This window comes from Bombus vosnesenskii, unplaced genomic scaffold (genome assembly GCF_011952255.1).
Source record: "Bombus vosnesenskii isolate JDL3184/JDL3185 unplaced genomic scaffold, Bvos_JDL3184-5_v1.1 scf7180000013272, whole genome shotgun sequence".
NCBI lineage: Eukaryota > Metazoa > Arthropoda > Insecta > Hymenoptera > Apidae > Bombus > Bombus vosnesenskii.
Window position 1 is genome coordinate 6,005,498 of NW_022882930.1, and position 18,628 is coordinate 6,024,125.

General features: G+C 47.3%; 2 protein-coding genes across 6 annotated transcripts in view; one reads left to right on the forward strand and one right to left on the reverse strand.

Annotated features, from left to right (window-relative positions):
• LOC117231418 (ecdysone-inducible protein E75) overlaps positions 1 to 18,628 on the forward strand; it is a 218,998-nt gene that overhangs the window by 194,234 nt on the left and 6,136 nt on the right. For 2 of the 4 annotated variants that reach the window (XM_033489853.1, XM_033489851.1), the window contains exons 2-4: positions 5,205 to 5,293; positions 14,578 to 14,722; positions 18,277 to 18,518. In XM_033489853.1, the coding sequence (XP_033345744.1) occupies positions 5,205 to 5,293; positions 14,578 to 14,722; positions 18,277 to 18,518 (476 nt within the window). Of the gene's footprint in view, positions 1 to 4,456; positions 4,716 to 5,204; positions 5,294 to 14,577; positions 14,723 to 17,030; positions 17,579 to 18,276; positions 18,519 to 18,628 lie in introns of those variants that run through there. The other 2 variants (XM_033489850.1, XM_033489852.1) reach the window with 2 other exon arrangements.
• The window catches only part of LOC117231422, a 237,850-nt gene that overhangs the window by 24,789 nt on the left and 194,433 nt on the right, over positions 1 to 18,628 (reverse strand). The window lies entirely within an intron of this gene.

Below are 18,628 nucleotides of genomic sequence, written 5' to 3' on the forward strand. Positions count from 1 at the left end.
ATAACATGCACAGTTGGTCATAGAAATATTCGACCATGGTTTTAACACGTTTTATCCACCATGACTAAACAAATGAAAAATAACGTTTAAAAAGAACTTATCCTTGCTAGAACAAAGTAAACGAAATAAGGCAGCTTCTATACTAAAGAAATTATTTAAAAATTCAATAAAAAATATTCAGATAGGCAAATATATTTTCAATCAATTCACGTCGAAACAAACGTCGCGGTTCGTCCTTTCCATTCAAACCAAGTACAATGAGTCCTGCCTTCGATATTCAACCACGACTAAGCGAAATAATCCTCAAGAACCTGTCAACCCAATGACCAATTGGTTTATGACACGACTCGTGCAACGAGGCCAATAGACCAATCATCCGGCACGACCCAAAATTTCGTATATCAGCTATTCGACCATGGGCAAGGAGCCACTAAACAGAGACATCCACTATCCTTGTTATATGGGATATTCTAATTGAAAGCAACGTGGGACAAGGACAAGGGAATAAACGGGCGAGAACGTGCTCGTAGGAAGGAAAGAAACAAGAGGAATGAAAGAAGGAGAGAAAAAAGCAATTTTAGCCGAAGAAGGTCGACACGGTGGACGGCACGAGGGACGGAGAGTCATAGCTCGTAATAGCTGCACCATAAAATCATGAAAATAAATTATTGCGTAGATGATGGTAGACGTCAACTCTTGGTTCTTGTGACACCTCTGTGTCGTTGCATCGACCGTCCAGCCACTCCTGGTCGAGTGGCTGTCGTGCACACACCGTCCAGGAGAAAGTTTGCCGTTTATTGCTGCCTCATAAACGCATAAACGTGCCGAAAGCAAGAGGAAAAAAAAGTCGGTGCAACGTTTACGAGGGCAAACCGTACGACCGAGCCTGAATCTGCGCCGCAAAAGGGTTGCGTGTCCAGGCAAGGGTTGAAGGGTCTTGTGTTTGGGTTGCCAGTTTATTGTCACCATCGAGTCGGCCCTTCCGCAGCATTTTTCCCCGAAAATATCGTATTTCTTTGCTCTAGATCTTACCGTTTCGTGGGATTTCGAATTGACAATGGGAGACACTTCCGGTTCTTAAGGAAGATAGGGTTACGCTGTTGTAATCGAGAAAGGGGAATCGAGGCACCAGCTTTGGCGAGTTTGTTGGATGGTTTTTCAAATCGTTGCAGTCGCGACGCGAGAGTTAGATTCGACGTTTTCAGCGCGTGAAATGTAAATTTATATAATCTCCTCGCCAGGATATTTTATGACCTCAATTCGAAATAATGTGGTTGAATTACGCCAATAAGTGAATGAATATGCATGCCAGACGATGTGGAACAAGGCAGAAATATTTCAAAACGTATGTACATACGTCAATTTGTAATTTGCACATATGAATGCCATATTCAAATGAAAGGAAGACACGTCTTATGGAAGAGTAAATAGAGTTTCGTATTTTCTCATAACTTTTTTACTTCTCTATCATTACGTAACATTTTCTCGATGATTTTTACGTGATTATTCGCATGTTTACTATTTCGATTTCTTATCTACGTTTAATTCATCACTACGAGTATAAAATTCTACCTTTCCTCAAACATTCGATGTAAAAAGGAAAAATCTGTGGTGCTACGATCGTCTCGCGTTTAAACAATTATCGCAATGTGCGATATTATAAATAGCCAGACAGTGACAAGACAATTATTATAACACACCTTTACGCTTTGTTCTCTGACAGTTGCTCTTGATAATTCCACGGTACTCTTACGCGATACTTTACCAGCTGATAATATCGATAAATTGCTCCAACAATAACGACGTAACAATTATAAATACATTTCTTACTAAACACCTTGCTAAAATCTATATAACAGAATCCTCACGATCGGCCATTGATCCAATAAGAAGGAAGGAAGTCAAGTTCGAAACATACACTGTTGAAACGCGTGAGTGTTCGTCATTGGACAGGTGGCAGAGGTAGATCGCGTGGGTGGTTGCACAATGCAGCGACCCGAGGGTTGATTCGAACGCGATAGATCACGAAAGGTGCAAACGACGCGATTAATCGGCGAACGTTATAGAAGAGTTTCGTTAACGAGCAATCGCACAAACGTTAGCAAATTTTTCTGTTCTGCAGTTCTATCCAGAAAGGAAATGGCGCGTTGCACGACACTGCACTAGCCGCCCGCGAATCATTTGATCAGCGGTAAACCGATCCGAGTGCAGCCGTAAAATTCCACGATAGCCGGTGGCCTAGTCACGAGGACGCTAAACGATAAGGCTAATGCTAGTCCGAAATCTGGAGATAGTTTCGTTACGAGCGGGCAACGAAAACGGCGTAGCACGGCGGCAAGTTCATCGAACCTGTATCACGTTTTTTGCCTGTGAGCACGCACGTGCCTATCGTCCTTCGAATCGGAACTGGGCTCTCGCCTTGCCGCGTGTACACGTTCCCGAATTTTGTATCAGCTCCGAACAATCGATTCGAGTAGGTGACCAGGAAATCCCTGTCACCTCGTAGAGGAAACGGAGTTTCGTTTTTAAAGGATAGAATATTGAAACTAGTAACAACCTAGTGGGAGTGAATTAATATTCACGGTAAAGTTCAGGGCCGTTCTGCACAATTGAATCGATATTATTAATGAAATTTGATGAGTCACCAAGTATAAGTCGCTGATGTTAATAAACGCTGTTGCATAATAGCGGCAAGAGTGGCAATAAAATCCAATGAAATTTCGCGTATCGCGAGTTGTCTCATTATACTACTCTACGAAAGATTATAAGATTGTAAAATGGAAAACTCTAATCTGCAATTCGTAACTTGTCGATTTACCGGTTCTTCGAAAGTTAGGGGAACACGGATCCTCCAGTGTTTCGAGTATACGTAAATCCATTTTAATGAATGAGATCCACAACGGAGAATTTCGAGTAACCGGATATTACATCAAGCATGGTCCCAAAACCATATATACACGTTCGCTAGTCAAAGCCATTATAACCAAAGAAGCTTTGTCCAAATACAGAAGAGCCATTAAACATAATGTGTCCGAAGAATAAGTTACCTGAGCACCGCTACCTTTCACCGTCGGTCTCTAAAAGAGTACACTGACATCGATCAATTAAGAGGCGTCTCGACACAGAGGCATATAAACCCCGCAATGTCCCTAAATCGAAGATGGAACGAGCCTCTCGAGAACCATATAGTTAACATGTATGAGAAAAAGGGACATAGAAATCGAAGGATGAAACGGGACAAGGAGTCGCGCAGAGGATCGTAGTCTCTGTTGGAAACAAAGACAGAAAGAAGAGGTTCGGGCAAGGCAGAAGAGAGGCCGAGAGGAAGCCGGCAAGGTTAGAGAGAGACGAACGAAGAAGGCAGAAGGCGAAACGACAGAGGTGTACGGACTGTGGCTTGGTTGGCTCGAGCGAGAGGGCGCATGGCCTTGGCCGCTGCTGCGGGGTAATTCAGTCAAGGTTTCGGCCGATGAACTTCCTCCGATGGGAGGAAGGAGAGCCGGCCGGTAGAGGTCCGAGGCGAGTGGTGGGGCGAAGCTTCGGCCAATCGCGAGAACACGCGGCCCAGCGTGCGGCCACGCGATTGGTTGGGCCCGTGACGCCGGTGCCCGGGCCCGCAGCCGCCGCTTGTCAGTGACCTCCAGCATTGAAAATACGATGAACTCTCTCGGGGGGCTCTCTGTAAGAGCGCACCGGTGCGCTGTGTGTCCTCTACTACATACTAGGTAGCCAGGGCGTAGACATTGTAGATGGTCGAGGCAGCCTGGCAAGCAGGCAGCCACATCAATCCCTCCCCTCCACAAACCGGCGTCGCTCCGAGTAAGGGCTGCACGGCCCCCAGGTAACCAACACTCGGCAGCGCCGAACTCCAGTCAGACCAACGCGAACCTCCCTCGAGCGAACACTTACTTTCACTCTCTTCTCTCTGCCATCCCAATACGTGCGCTCTTTCGCTCACGGTTTCCTCCGGCTCTCTCCGCTCGTGGTTCCTTCCTCGCTCACGTCTGGTACACCACCCGGTCGTTCATTCCACTCTATCGACAGTGTATAACACCGGCGAGGTGTTCATCGGTCGCCACAGAACGCACCTGCCCCTCGTTCCGGTAGGTTCTCGGCAAACCAGAGTCAGTTTCCCTTAGTGTGATTCACTCCCCCGGTCACTCGAGTTCCTTACGTTACTTGATCACGTGATCGACTTCTGTGCGTTACACGATAAACAGACTTGGAGATAAAGAGAGAAGAAAGCAGACAGGAATTCGTTTCTTACGTAGATTTCTCGAGCAGCGCTTTTTTTTTCTTGGTGATATCGAGGAGAAGTGAGTTAGTGTTTATTAGTCAGTGATACCGAGCGAACATGTAGTGAACTGATGTCGGTTCTCGGCTCAGTGCAGTGCCGTGCCAAGTGGATGATACATCGAAGAACCTAAGATATTCTGGATTCGTTATTGTGATCGAACGATAGACAAACATCATGATCCTGACCCCGGATAGCAGCGCACAGGCTACAATGGCGACGTCACCGGCACCGGAATCGCCGATCTCGAGCATGTCGTCGCATGGCTCCCGCACGTCCAGCGTGTCGCGCATGTCTTGTGTCTCTCAGGGCATGTCAAGCCCTTATCACGTGGCTCAGTTACCCCATCATCTCAGCCCAAACATGCCTACCATGGACTCTACCGTTTCGTCAGCGAAACCTGAGCCCGAATTGAACATAGGTACGACTCGGAACCACTAATCGAAGAAAAATTAGAAAAGAAAAAAAAATGAAAAAATCGCTCAAGGATAAAATAAAAAGACACGTTTACGTATAATTCTATTGCCAAACTTATCTTCCAATACATTCTGTCGAAAACTAACGTTTGAGCTTAATTTGAAAAAATTCGACGAATTCTCGGTCAGGTTCAACTATATCAGTACGTATAAGGAGATTCAATTGCTTTGGATCTCGTGGAACTGAAAAACGATCGTGCGTCGTGACAGTCGAGTGAAAGCAGAAAGTTGTAACACACCGATGCTGTAACCCGCCGCGAGAGAGGAGAAAGTGTTCTTCTTTCTCTCCCACCTTTCTCCTCCCAGACGCGCGCTATCCGCCACGTGGAGAGCAACGTGAACCCGACACGTTACACGTCCACGTTATATACATATTGTGCTAGTGAAATCACAGTGCGTAATCTATATTTCTTTTTTTTTCTGTTCTCTTGCAGAATTCGACGGGACCACGGTATTGTGTCGTGTCTGCGGGGACAAAGCGTCCGGTTTTCACTATGGGGTACACTCCTGCGAGGGATGCAAGGTGAGTGGAAATTCGAACTCGATATACAATACAGATCCGCGTATACTTCGCATATTTCGTTCGACGCTTTTCGATCCGGTTTCGTTTTCAAAAATATTTGCTTACTCGACTTTGCGTTCGAACTTCTCCGTTGGAACTCCTTTTTTTTCTTCCAACATTCCGTACAAAAGTTATAAAATGATCTGAAAATCGTTTGAACGAATATCGCAACGAGTATCGCCGACATTTTTGATACTTTTTACTCGATCTTTGCAAGATTTTTGGAATAATGGATGTTGGAAATACGTAAATACGAATTTAGCATTGATCCACGAGTACCGTGAAAAGTATCGATAATGTGGAGCCGTAACGCGATGTGACCAGGAAGTGAACGGAGTTTGAATGTGAATGTACGATGTGACCAAGGCTACGGAGAAGTTATCGACCCGGCGTTGCTCGACCTTGTGCACGCGGAAATCGTGAGACGTTCGAACTGGTCTCCTTGACGTTGCCTCCTCAACCGGGCAACCTCTCCTCGTGGATGAAAAATCTTGCCAAGGCCTCTTTTCTTCCATCCATACGACGATCTTTATATCGAAAGTTCTGGTCAGAAAAATGACATTCGAAGTATTATTCGCGTTAATTCCTGATCAATTGCGATATTCTTTCTTGTATATAATGATTCATAGGGCATATAAGAAGATCATCCAAATTGATCGAAATTATTAAAAATATATATGTCATTTATATCTTGCGATTTTATTTTTCTATCGAGAAAGAATTTATAAATTTCTACGATACAGAAGATAGGTAAAAATATTTCGAATGTACGAGATAAATTTCTTGGAAGAGATTTAGCGTGACTTTTGAGAAAAAGTAGATAGAATAGCATATTCAGCGATCAGATTTTTCTGGAATACGAGGAAGGTCGGGGTTCGTACAATGGCTTCGCGGGCGGTTACGCAAAAGGAGCGGAAAATGTGGCGAAATTCTGTGTGGAACGATAACCTTCGCGTGAGAAGGGTCCGGGACAGGTAGACAGCCGTTTCTCTCCTCCTAAAGACAGTTTTGTGTCGGTGGTTTTCGTGTGGCCGAATTTTAGGGCAGGTACGTGCAACGCGAAGAATGCACATCCGTCCGTACAATTTCCTGTCCAGCTTGTCTAGCTTTTCTCTATTCTTTCGATTCGAATCGACTCGTCTCTCTATCGACCATTTAAAATTGAAAAGAAAAAGAGAAGAGGAAAAGTTCCTTTTCTCGGTATCATTGGGAATTCTAGTGTAAAAAGGTTCGTCAAAAATATTTCGTATTAAAATGATTCATCGTTGGAGAGGATATAATTGTTTCAACGTGGCATTTCGAAAGAATAGTTCTTTCCCCGCGAAACCTCGAATCGAATGTAAATCGTTTCCCTCGAGACTGATAATTACGCCCCGCGAAGGCCAACGTCCTCGTGCTCGTCATTGTGCGACTTCAAGGAGGCACGTGGTGGGGGCAGCACAGGCCGCGAATTCGTTTTAGGAAGTGGCAGTACGCTACCCCCACTCTTGCTATTATATCCCCTCCACGTCGATTAGAGACGCGTGGTGAGGGATACTCCGCCAGGTGTTGTAAACCGGTGCGCTAGTGCTCGCAGATCTTCTTCGTCCGTCGACCTGATGATTTCGTTCTTGTATGACATCTGCTTACTTTATAAGTTGTCTTACCATGCACGTAATATAAATTGATACATTTAATAGATGCATTCCAGATACATTCCAACGTTTCTAGTTTATCTTCGACAATTAGAATTGATGATTTCCAATAAGAAAATTAATCTTCTCCAAACTAATCGATCAATCCTATGTAGATTCGATCAGTATTTGAAAAGGTAGCTTAAAGCTTCTGAGTTTAGAATCTTCTCAAATAGTACGACGATGACTGAGTCAATCTGCTGAATCCTAGATACCCTTGTAAAGACACCCCAGAGTCGTTTGTTCGGTATTCGTACAAAAAGAAAGAGAGAGTGACTTGGCAGGACCGCCGAAAAGCCAAAGAGATGATGGCGGCCTACCACGCAGAAGAGAAAGTGTCTCTTAACCCCTGCTGACTGCATTTTACCTGGACTAAATTTTCGAAACGGAAAAAATCAAATCGATCGTTCTTCTGAACAATATCTGATCAAGAATTAGACTCTCTTAGGGTCCCCTACCTTGATCTCACATCCCTGGTGAAGAGAACGATCAGAAGAGGTGAGGGGAGACTCGGGCTGGGTTGACTGGGTCAGTAACTTATGGCCGTGGCGTAACACACAGGCAGTTTACGGCAAACGAGTCGACGTCGAGTGACCTAGCCGCTAGCGGTAGAGACCGTCTTATAGGTACTGGAACACGCAGCGAGGGATCAGCGGTGGAAAGGGAAGAGAACGCGGAAGAGTGTTGGATATCTTTAAGACTAGGTCGCTCGGTCGCACTGCTGTTGCACTATTTCGCCATACCGCTGGCCACAAGCTACTTTTCCTCGGCCCCTGAGCTTCTTGAGTTGTTCCAGTCTCGCAGCTTTACGAGGTCTTGCCGAAATCTAAATCTGCTTAAGGTTAGGATCAAAGTTTAGGGGATATTCGCATATATAGGCCCCTGTAAATTAAGCTTTTCTAGGGAATATTGTAGGTAAAATATTTTATGGCACAATTAGGATACACCTGGATAGAGAGATTTGGATAGTAGGTTAGGTCACTGGTGCCCCATGTTTTCGGGATGGAAAAAGTGACGCGAAGATGGCGGCCGGCGTGTGGCTCGCACTGGCCCAGATATCTCGCCCAGGCCGTTGCCCCCCACGACACTTTTCGTGTACGCGTCACTGACCTGGGCTCAGTTTTACAGCACGAGAGATTCGCGGCGCCGCAATCAGCGCGCGCGATAAAACCGCGATAAAAGTCACGGCATTCCGGCAATGCGGATAACCGGCTTGATTCACGAAACGTTCATCCGAATCTAATCAACCCAACCCCTAGATCGCTATGTCATTCTATACCTATCCCTCTAATCTTATTCCCCTATACAGATATGTCTATCTACTTCATCAATCAACCCCTTTTAACCCTTTCTTACACCAACCAAACCTAACTTTCCCATCTTCAACTCGAGCATTTCCAAATTCGTCAAGGAAATTATTTTTCTGACTTCCACTATACTCGCATATCAGAGTGTCATACTTCGCTTCAACCGTTCTTCTCCAAAAGCCACGTGCAGGATATCGAAAGATAGATGCAAGAGCCTCTCTGAAAAGCGAGACAATCCTCTGTGGGGGAGGGAGTGCGAGATTTCTCGTTTTTATTTTTGCGTCGACGTTCCTCTTTAAATCTGACTGGCGCGGGCGGCGGGGCAATCAACGGTGGAGGTGCGCGTCGACTCTTTTTCCGGAGGGTTGAAACCAGGCGACCGGTGCATTAACCCTCCGGTCGTCGACCCCCGAGCCAGTTACGTCACACGCTTGTTCCCTCCTCCCCCCTCCGTCCCAATGCCCCCTTCCATCTTCATCGTTTCCCCTCCAGATCCCTCTCAAACCCCCCCACTACTCCTCTCGCTCTCCTCCTGCGTCTGCTGCACCTCCTCTCCTCCTTTCCCCCCCATCTCAAACCACCTCCACCACCTCCTCGTCCATCCTCCTCTTTCTTCACCTCCCTCTCGGCTAACCGTCATTTTTGATGTCGTAACGAGTCGTGATCTCATTTTCATTTGATTGCGCGGGTATTTCGGTGCTCGGTTGGGGTTACTGACCCCGGTGCATCTACTTTAGAATCGGGTCAGCCGCTTATTATCGTGGTAGGTGTTCGCTCGACTCGGTATCTCCGGCCGGCCGAAGCGGCAGCGCGTTTCAAGATAACGCCGCTGCCCCGCCGCGCGGAATCGGACGTCACGCTCCTCTACGCCCGATAAAGCCACCCCGTGAAACACGACACCCCACGCTATGCAGCCGTTTCGCCGGGGCATGTTTCTTCGCGGCTAATCGGCCGGCGATTTTTCGGGGTGCATTGCACTCCAGTGACACAGTTGTTGGGGATGAGGATAAGAAATTGGGGATCAAGATGTTTCAAATGTAGGCTAATCTTTCTCTTGCGTTTCGTTCCTTTTTCTTAAATTTCGTTTGGATGATGTAGGAATTTGACTCGTTAAGATAGATGCGATAGGTTAATCAGAAACATTTTGTAGAATCGCGTGACAATTGCAAAGAAATTGCATTTGATACAGACGTGTTTTATGTTTTGAATGATTATTATTATTTCGTACAATTATGTTGTGACAACTCTAAATAGAATATTTTTAATTTTTGCGTTATACTTCAGTAAAATTCCTATTTCAATTTCTAATTAAGAAGTAAAGAAAGTCGAGCTCATTTTCGAATAACCGATGTAGATAGATTGGATTGTTGATTTCTGAAATTGCAAGTGCTCTTATTTATTCGATACAGCGTTGGTTTGGTTAGCGATCTGTGACAAAATCTCGAGCGTCGTGGAAACGGAAAATAGTTCGAGTGGTGACCTCGGCGATCGACTTCCTTGGTATCGATGCCCGGGGAATAGAGCAGCGAACTGTTCGAGGTCAAACGAGAGTATAAAAGCTGGTCGGCCAACGGCACCATTTCTTTTCGACGCTTCTACTGAATTTACCAGATTCTCGATTCTTCCTTATCTGGCATCTCTTTTAGAATATCCGATACCACAATTGTAACATATATTTTTCCCCCTTCATACAAATCGCTTTCAACTATCGATATAAAAATGTCCATAATATTAAAACCAACATATATCGTCCTAAAATTACGATCATATTTCTCTGAAACAATCGCACAAACAATAAAGTTTAACTACGATCAGAAACGTAAATCAATCAATAGATTCTATCTTATACTTTCCAACCCCTTTACCAGCAACTCTTACGAAAACCTAATACTTTATCTTATTTATTATTAAATATCCGACCTAAAAACAGCATGAAAAACCTGACAACAAATCACATGAAGAAGAATTCATCTCAAAAAGCGTTTCCCAACCACCTTCCTATCAAAACTTGCTCCCTCTTCTCAATTTTCCATACCAAGAACCTTTGGCGCATTCAGCCGCTCATGTACGATCATCTCTGACCTCGGTGATAGGTACCACGGAGCGATCAGGCATATCGGTGTCCGGGCAGTCGCGAACGAGCAAGCGAGCTGCGAATTCTTGGGGTCGTAGGTGCGCGTCGATGCGAGCGCGCGTGAGCGGTTAATGCCCCCGAGCAGAGCAGAGAGTGTCGCGCCGTTTCGAGCGAGAGCGCATGCGCCCGCACGGGCGCGCGCATTATGTACGTCACCGTTACTCCGTTTCGTGTCCTGTCCTCTCTCCCTCCCCCCCACCAATTCTCCTTCTAACCCACGGTATCACTCGTTGTACGTACCTCTATCTCGCTCTTTGTCTTTTCCTCTTTCCTTGTCGCATCTCTCCTCTCCTCTCTTACTCTCTCCCCCTCCCTCTCTTTTTCCCTCTGTGTTTCCCTGTTCTTCGTTTCCCGTCTTCGTTGTCCCTCTGGCCGCTGTTCGCCCGTGGGAGCAGATACACTCACCTTCCCCTACCAGGACACCCCCTCTCCCACCCAAAGGAACGTTCCACCCCCCACCACGGTGGTACGGTCGCGCGCTCCGGTCGTTGGCCCCGCGACCACGTCGTGTGTATATCCCACACTCTCCTTACCTACATCTGTATAGGCTCGCATCTCGATGTATGCACGCGTGCACCGATGCATATGCACGTCGGCCAGCCAGCCGAGCCGCGAACTCGCTCCTTTCGCGGAAAATAAAAGCGAACACAACCGGTGAACGTGACGCGGGACACTCGAGGTCTTTCGACAGGGTTAACGCCTCGCGTGCGAATTCTTTCGGCAGGGTGGATGCACTTTTTTTTTTCGGAGAGTAGAGTAATCGTGGAAGTGGGATTTCTGGAGATGCCGGGATCCGTTGAGCAACGAGAAACTTTCTCGAGCGAAAGTTTCGGCGATTAGGGCGGGCCACTTTTTGGAATTCTGCTGGCTAGCTGTGTCAACGTAGGGGTTAGCTACTATTGCTAGATTTGGAAAGTGTAAATCTGTGTCAGAGAGTTGTATGTAGGGTCTTAATCGAGGGATGAAAGTTTGTTCGTACTTTTCGAAAAATTTCTCCGATTTTTCTTTGTAATCAACCGTCAAAGTAACATTTACTAATTTTCTATACGCTGTAATTTCGATATATGTACCGAATATGTAAAAACATGGCGGGTTTACGTTACAACACAATGCAACGCGATTTTATTTGTGCAAATCGTTTCTTTTCGTAAATCTTAACGAGCTCGAACGAATATTGAAACAAATTTGCTGCTAAAATGGACTAGATTTGGAGCAACGTTGTATCTACTCTAGATATTCCGCAGGATTAAGTTTTCGTCGATTGCAGGGTAAGATCACGACGCGACGTGGCGATCTGTTTGCATTTTCCGTGGCTGTGACACAATGGTGGCGCGTGCGCCAACTCACGTAAGTCGGAGCACGACACGCAAAGGTAGTCGCCCTCTGACCCGTCAGGGGGAATGCACAGAGTTTGAGAGATCGATGCACCGCATTCTCCCACAATCCCACCCCTCAATGCTGGTTCCACCTCTGCCGGATTCCCGCCAAGCAAAGGGGTTCAGCAGGGGTTGCTGGCCTCGTCCGGGCATCCGCGATACCAGCTCGCGCCCGATAACAGCTTCCGGTCGTCCCTTCCTAATGAAATTTCCTTCGATCAGTCTCCAATTTGTAAAAAAAATTACCAAACAGAGTCGTTTATGTCGGTAAACATTTCTTAATATTAATTAATCTTTTACTTTCTTTTCTAACGATCGTCGATTTCTACGTTGATTGTGACACTTAAATGTTTGAAGAAGATCTTCGTAGTAGGTTTAGTATAGACTCTTTCAATTATCGTATGCGCCAATTTAAATTAGAGAACTTGGGGATAAAGAATACCAAACTAGATCAAAATATCTCATCGCTTGGATATTAATCAGTTTTTAATTCGTCAGAAAAAATCTTCGATAAATCGTAACAAAACTACGATACAGTATCATGCTCATTACTTTATCTAATCTCCCTTAACCTAACTTACAGAAAATTCCTCTTATCCCCTAACCAAAAACATCTTCATCGACCTTTACTGTTCTAAATCAAAAAAAGCCTGATACAAAACCAATTCTATTCATATCTGTCACTATGTACGTGTCCCCTAAACTAAAAAAGCTCCATGACAAACCGATCCTATTAATACCTATGCAAGTAGACATTTAATCGTCGTGTAATCCCGAGGCAACGAATTCGTGACCTGGTAAAGCGCGGAGCCGCGTTTCGTAGAAAACAAACGCGAGGCAGGGTTCATTGGCCCGGGTTGTCGAAGGCAGAGAGAGGATTTCAAACGGAAAGCTGGCCGGGACAGCGTCGTCGATCGACGGCAGGGAAGCTTAACATTGGCAACGCTGACAGTTCATTGACTTGCATCGAACGCGTGCACCGATTGACAGGCCGGGCGCGGAGGTGCAACGGTACATCGTTCTCTCGTTGTCTCTCTCTCTTTGGTCCGTGCACGAAGTTGAGGTAGGCGAGGTCGCGTGTCTGACGTCACGAGAGAGTCACTTGACGACCAACAGTGTGTCGCCAATTCCGTACGCATACGTGCAATGCACACGAGCCCGCGCGCCTGCGCCTCTGACAGTACAGCGAAGGCCCGAAGATACGACGACGACACACGACGACGCCGTCGACGCCGCCGACGACGACGACGACGTTCCACGCGTCGTTCGTTACGTAACTGCCCCGCGAGGTCGTTGACCGATACGCGGCCGGGAACTTCCTCCGCCCTGACCTACCTCTTTTCTCATTCTCAATTAGCGGCTGCTGCATGAAAAACCGACCCAACTGAACAATCTCCGACCGTTTCTTTCTCATCCATCGTATCGTGCCATTTTATTCTTCGTATTATACGTTCGTTTTATTATCGTTTGTTTACGTTCACTCGGCAAGACTCGTCGAAATAAAAAGATACAGTTTATGGAGATTCTATGTTGGTTTTAAGTTCAAACAAACGGAGCAGAGATGGATCGATGAAGCTGGGGTTATTCACCCTTTCCGGTGCAAAGAAATCATCGTAGGCCGGTCGAAAAAGCGAACGAACCCCCGAAAAAGGGCGCTTAGTTAGGGTTGACCGTGTGTGTGTGTATATCAAAAAAAGAGGGGTTCCCGCGTTTATTCGTCGACATTCTTCTCTCGAGAAGAGTATCAGGGATACACGGGAGGGTAGGAACAGTTTTCGAGAGGGTGGTTCCTTGCAGAACGCAGCGAGGTGACGGTATGGTGGTGGAGGAGGAGGAGGAGGAGGAGGAGGAAAAGATGGAGGAGGGAAGGAACCCGTTAGTAGAGCGTTCGAAGCGCGCGCGAGCCTCTATGGTCGCATTCGACCGACAAGGAGCACGATATATATCGAGGGTTTGCCAGCACGCGCGAACGGGACAGGGAACAGAGACAAAACGGGACAGAGACGTACAGATCGGGAGAAAGAGCGAGAAGGAGAAAGAGGGAGTGGAAATACGAGTGAGAAAGAGAGAGAGCGACGAGGCGAGGTAGAGTGCGCGCAAGGGGGACTCTCACTTTCACGCGGTGAACTGCGGGTGAACGTCCGGGAATTGGGTCAGAGTGTCCCCCACCTCGGCGAGCCAGAGGCAATGTGCCGAGGCTCTATGCTCTCTGTGCTAGAAAGAGCCAGTCCACAGCCAAGCTTCGATACAAACGGTCGCTTCTTTTTCCCCCGCCGAAAACTCGCGTTCCGAGTCTCGCATGATATCATACAGGCGAGCAGTTACGCTTGATTCGCTGGTGAGTTTGGTGGTTCGAGACGCGTGCATCGTTTTTCACGTCGTTTCACCGACGACGTTTCAGTGAATCGTTCGAACAGGACTGTGACACGCGAGATACAGCAAAGTTTCTTGGACTTGTCCGCTTCGCTCGCGAGTTCTCTTGGATCGTTCCACAGTTGCTAACCACGTTGATACATACTGTGAATAATAATATAAGAGGAGGAGAAAGAGAGATCAGTGCGCGTGCTGAAAGACACGCGATCATTCTTGAGGGAAGAAACGTGTGAAATAGAGAATACAAATCTGTCTGGGTGAATTAATGGGGTGCTTGTGCGAATGTGACGTGGCCACCCCGCGTACGGGGACCAATTGCTCGTCGGGGTCCTCCTCGGACAGTGACGGCCAAACTGACGAGGGTTTCGTTGGTGATTCACAGGGATTCTTCCGGCGCAGCATTCAGCAGAAGATCCAGTACAGACCCTGCACGAAGAATCAACAGTGCAGCATCCTGCGCATCAACAGGAACCGCTGCCAGTATTGCCGCCTCAAAAAGTGTATCGCTGTCGGGATGAGTCGTGATGGTGAGTATATTTTTCTATATCTACGATGTTCCCCGCAATTTCCCTATCTGTAGCGAATAATTGCTCCAGAAGTTTCGTCATATCGTGGAATAGTTAACTTTAACAACGCCATCGTAGTAAACTTGCGAAAAGATAAACTTAATCGAGAAACGAAACGTATCACCGTACCAGAAGCACCAGATATCTTTTCTCGATAAACGAACTCGTGATCGCGTAACACGCACGTTTGTCCCAAAAAAAGTAGTTTCTAAAATCTAGAGTGGCGGGTCGTTGACCGTTTGCGTAACGCCGCTCCCCGCGACACAGCGCGAGTGTCGCAATGGGCGAAAGTGGCCAGTTCGCCGTTTGAGAAAGCAGTTGCAATTATATACTCCCCCCGAGGCCCCTCTCGCTCACGAGCTTGCTTTCTTTTCGAAACATCAGGACCCGATTCAGCCCGATGACCTCTTTTTCCCGCCGCGAAACTGTTCGCGAGTAGATTCGACCGACAACGGCCAGACCTACCCGCGGTCAACGACCCGGGAGCATCGGCAGCCCGCCACGGACGCATCCACTGCCGCCTGATCTATAAACGGCCGTATCTCCTTCGGGAATCGGTCTCGACCAAAAATAACAAACAAGATTCTCGAACATTCTCTTCGTACTCCATATACGCAGAATCATATTCGCGCTTCTGATAAGTTACTCTCAATCGTCATCTAGCGTTAAGGATCTTTCGTTAAGAATCGTCTGAATGATAACGATCGAGCTGATTAAACGTCGGGTACATAGTTTATTCAGACAAAGGGAGTCAAAGTTTGAAAAGCGAGTCTCCCGCTGATAGCAGCATGGATCGTGCAGCGAGGTCAATAGTCGGGCATTGCTCGGCTTGCATGCGACTCCGCGTCTATAGAAAGAGTACCGCTACTCGCCGCTACGTACCCGGTGACCCTTCCACCTCCTTCCACGTTACCCCCACTACTTCACCAGTCGCGTACACTATCACGATCATCTCCCGCTTCCCCCTACTGCGGTTTACTCGATCTCCTTGTCGAAGTTTCCCCTACCACGCGTCTCGCAACGACAACGCGCCGTCGCGTGGCGCTACGCTCCATGCGGAGACCTCGCGAACTTCGTCCCCTTCGCGATCGTCTTACCCCTACCACGGCTGCGCGCCATTCCCTCCTCCCCACTTCCCCTATCGCGGTCGAGCCACCTGGCGTTCGAGCGCATGCTCGTCCGAGACAGTCCCGCCAAACAGATATGACTCGACTCGGCGGCCCGGCAATTTGCGTCTGGAGGCTCGGCGAGGAACCTGCTCCTGTGCTTGCGCTCGATTTTGTCGTCGCTCGACAGTGATACAGTTCCTGGAATTTTGCGTTGATCGACGCGGTTAGGAGTTAATCGTATTCCTTTACGACGTACATGATACACTCTAGATAGCGATCGACGTCAATGACATAGGGGAAAAAAATACAGTTAGACGTTCGCGAATGATCTCCGAGTAGAATACCGTCATGATATTAGAGCCCCGGTGTCTGCAGCTGTCTAGCGGTGGAATTTGTACGTGACTTAAGGGGCCACGCGTTATGAATCGTGATCGCGATATGACCTCGTAGTCACCGGAACAGGCAAGCACGTTAAACTACCTCTTTCGATCGAATGAATTTAAGACACGCAGACGTAAACAGATCGATCGGTAAACAGATAAAGGGAAATCGAATTCCAAGAGATATTGTCATAGGAAGTTAATTTTGTCGAATCGAAAGGACGTGACATCCGATGATAGCGGGAGAGACATCGATCGTCCGTGAACAGATAAGTCCAACGACGGCAGCTGGTGACAGGGCAAATAGCCAGCGAGCTAAGGGGTTGCCCAAGGTCGTCGAGGGTAGCTTACCCCCAGCAAAGGAACTTCGCATCTGCGCACATGAGAGAGAGTGTCTCACTGCTTTCTCCCTCTCTCTCTACCTATCTCTATCTCTCTCTCTCTCACTCTGTCTCTAATAGAATCCGCTCTTTGTCGCGCATTCACACACCAACACAAAGAGAGAAGGAAGAAAGAAGCATACACCTAGAGCGGTGTGTGTAGACGTGTATATAGGCGCACACATACATGTATATACGTAGTCACGTACACCCTCTCTTTTAGTGTGCTCGCTGGCCGCTACGCTCACCGTGTACATTCGCTCGCTATATAGTATATATAGGTCGGCGGTACGCCTCGTGCGGCTGTCGCTGAAACCAAGTTCAAGGCCAAAGGCTCGGCAAAGGCCACAATCGTGGCCGGTGGTGGGAGTCGTTGATGGCTGAATAAGTGGAGGGGCTGTTGAACGCAACCCGCGGAACATCACTCAGTCGGCTGTGATGCTGTCTCGCGTTTGCACGCGTCCTACTGTCGCGCTCCTTTCTTGAACTCTTTGCCCGCCCGTGTGCGAACCAGACAGCCGTGTGTCTGGCGGCGCGCCGTCCACGCCGCGCCACATAACACGATCCTCGTCGGAGTGACTCGCGGTAGCCACGATAGTTAGCCGATAGTCAGCCATCAAACGGATTACAATCCATTCCAAATAAATATACGAAGAATATAAAAGCGCCAGAAAGGGTAGAAAAGAAGAGGAAAACATTCGTAATTGTAGAAAAAAAAGTTGCGTGTATGCTGTGCCGAACGAATTCAGCGCGAACGTCGACCCATAGTGATCGTGCCGATGGGAGATTAATTTTGGTGCGCGGTGCAGTTCGCTCCGAAGCTACACGCCGCAGACACGATTAAGGGATCGAGCATTCCACTCGATCGTTTTTCCTCGACCGTCATGGGAGACGAGTTACCTATATTGAAAGGAATCCTCAACGGAGTTGTCAACTATCATAATGCACGTAGGTGTTCCAGAAGAGACTTTTTTTTTTTTAACAAAAGAGTGTTATCGAAATATCGTTGTTTCCCTTTCACGACCCTCCACCCGTCGACCCGCTCTCGTGACTTTCTAACGGAGGAAGGATTCGTAGCGCAAGGCCAAGGCAACCGCCACTTTCGTTTCTCGCGCGCGAGAAAGTCGTGCGCTTTCCCCTCTCGATTCTTTTTTTTTTCTATACCTAGTGCAGATCGTGTGTAGGCATCAAGACATTTATCCACCTGCCTGAAATATAATATGCGAAACATGTGCTAACTCTAACTATATATTTGGTGCGGTGATACGTAATACAAAAATACAAAAAAAAAAAAAAAAAAGTAAAAATATACAGAAGCACGAAAAATAAATCAAAGATTATTTTATGAACCAATGGTGTTTCCCTTGACGTTGAACGAGTATTAATAAGAAAACGCGAGGGTGTTTCATGAAATGAGACGCGTACCAGTTTTCCTCGTAATTGCGCGCGTGTCAGAAGCGTTCGAAGGCCGCGGGACGTAGCCCGACACGCCGTGTCCGTTGCATGATTCATTCATTGATCGCATTAACTATTCATCGACGTGTCCTTCCTTCTGCTTACCACTGACCAAACCGAACCGTCTCGTTCGTCTCGTTGATTCTCGTCGGTGTCTAATGGTTGGCCATTCGTGTTGTTTCTGGTTATAGCGGTGCGATTCGGCCGTGTGCCCAAGCGCGAGAAGGCCAGGATTCTGGCTGCTATGCAGCAAAGCTCCCACAGCCGTTCTCAAGAGAAGGCAGTAGCGGCCGAGCTAGAGGACGAGCAACGTCTCCTGGCCACCGTTGTGCAAGCTCATCTCGACACATGCGACTTTACCAGGGACAAGGTAGCTCCGATCCTGGTCAGAGCTCGAGAGACGCCTAACTATACCGCGTGTCCACCGACCTTGGTGAGTATGTTGTTCCCTCGTAAACCCGTTTACTGACATTTATTTCACTCTTCGTCTCTTACTTTTTTGTATTTTTTTTATTATCTTTTTTTTTTGTTTTCTGTACATTC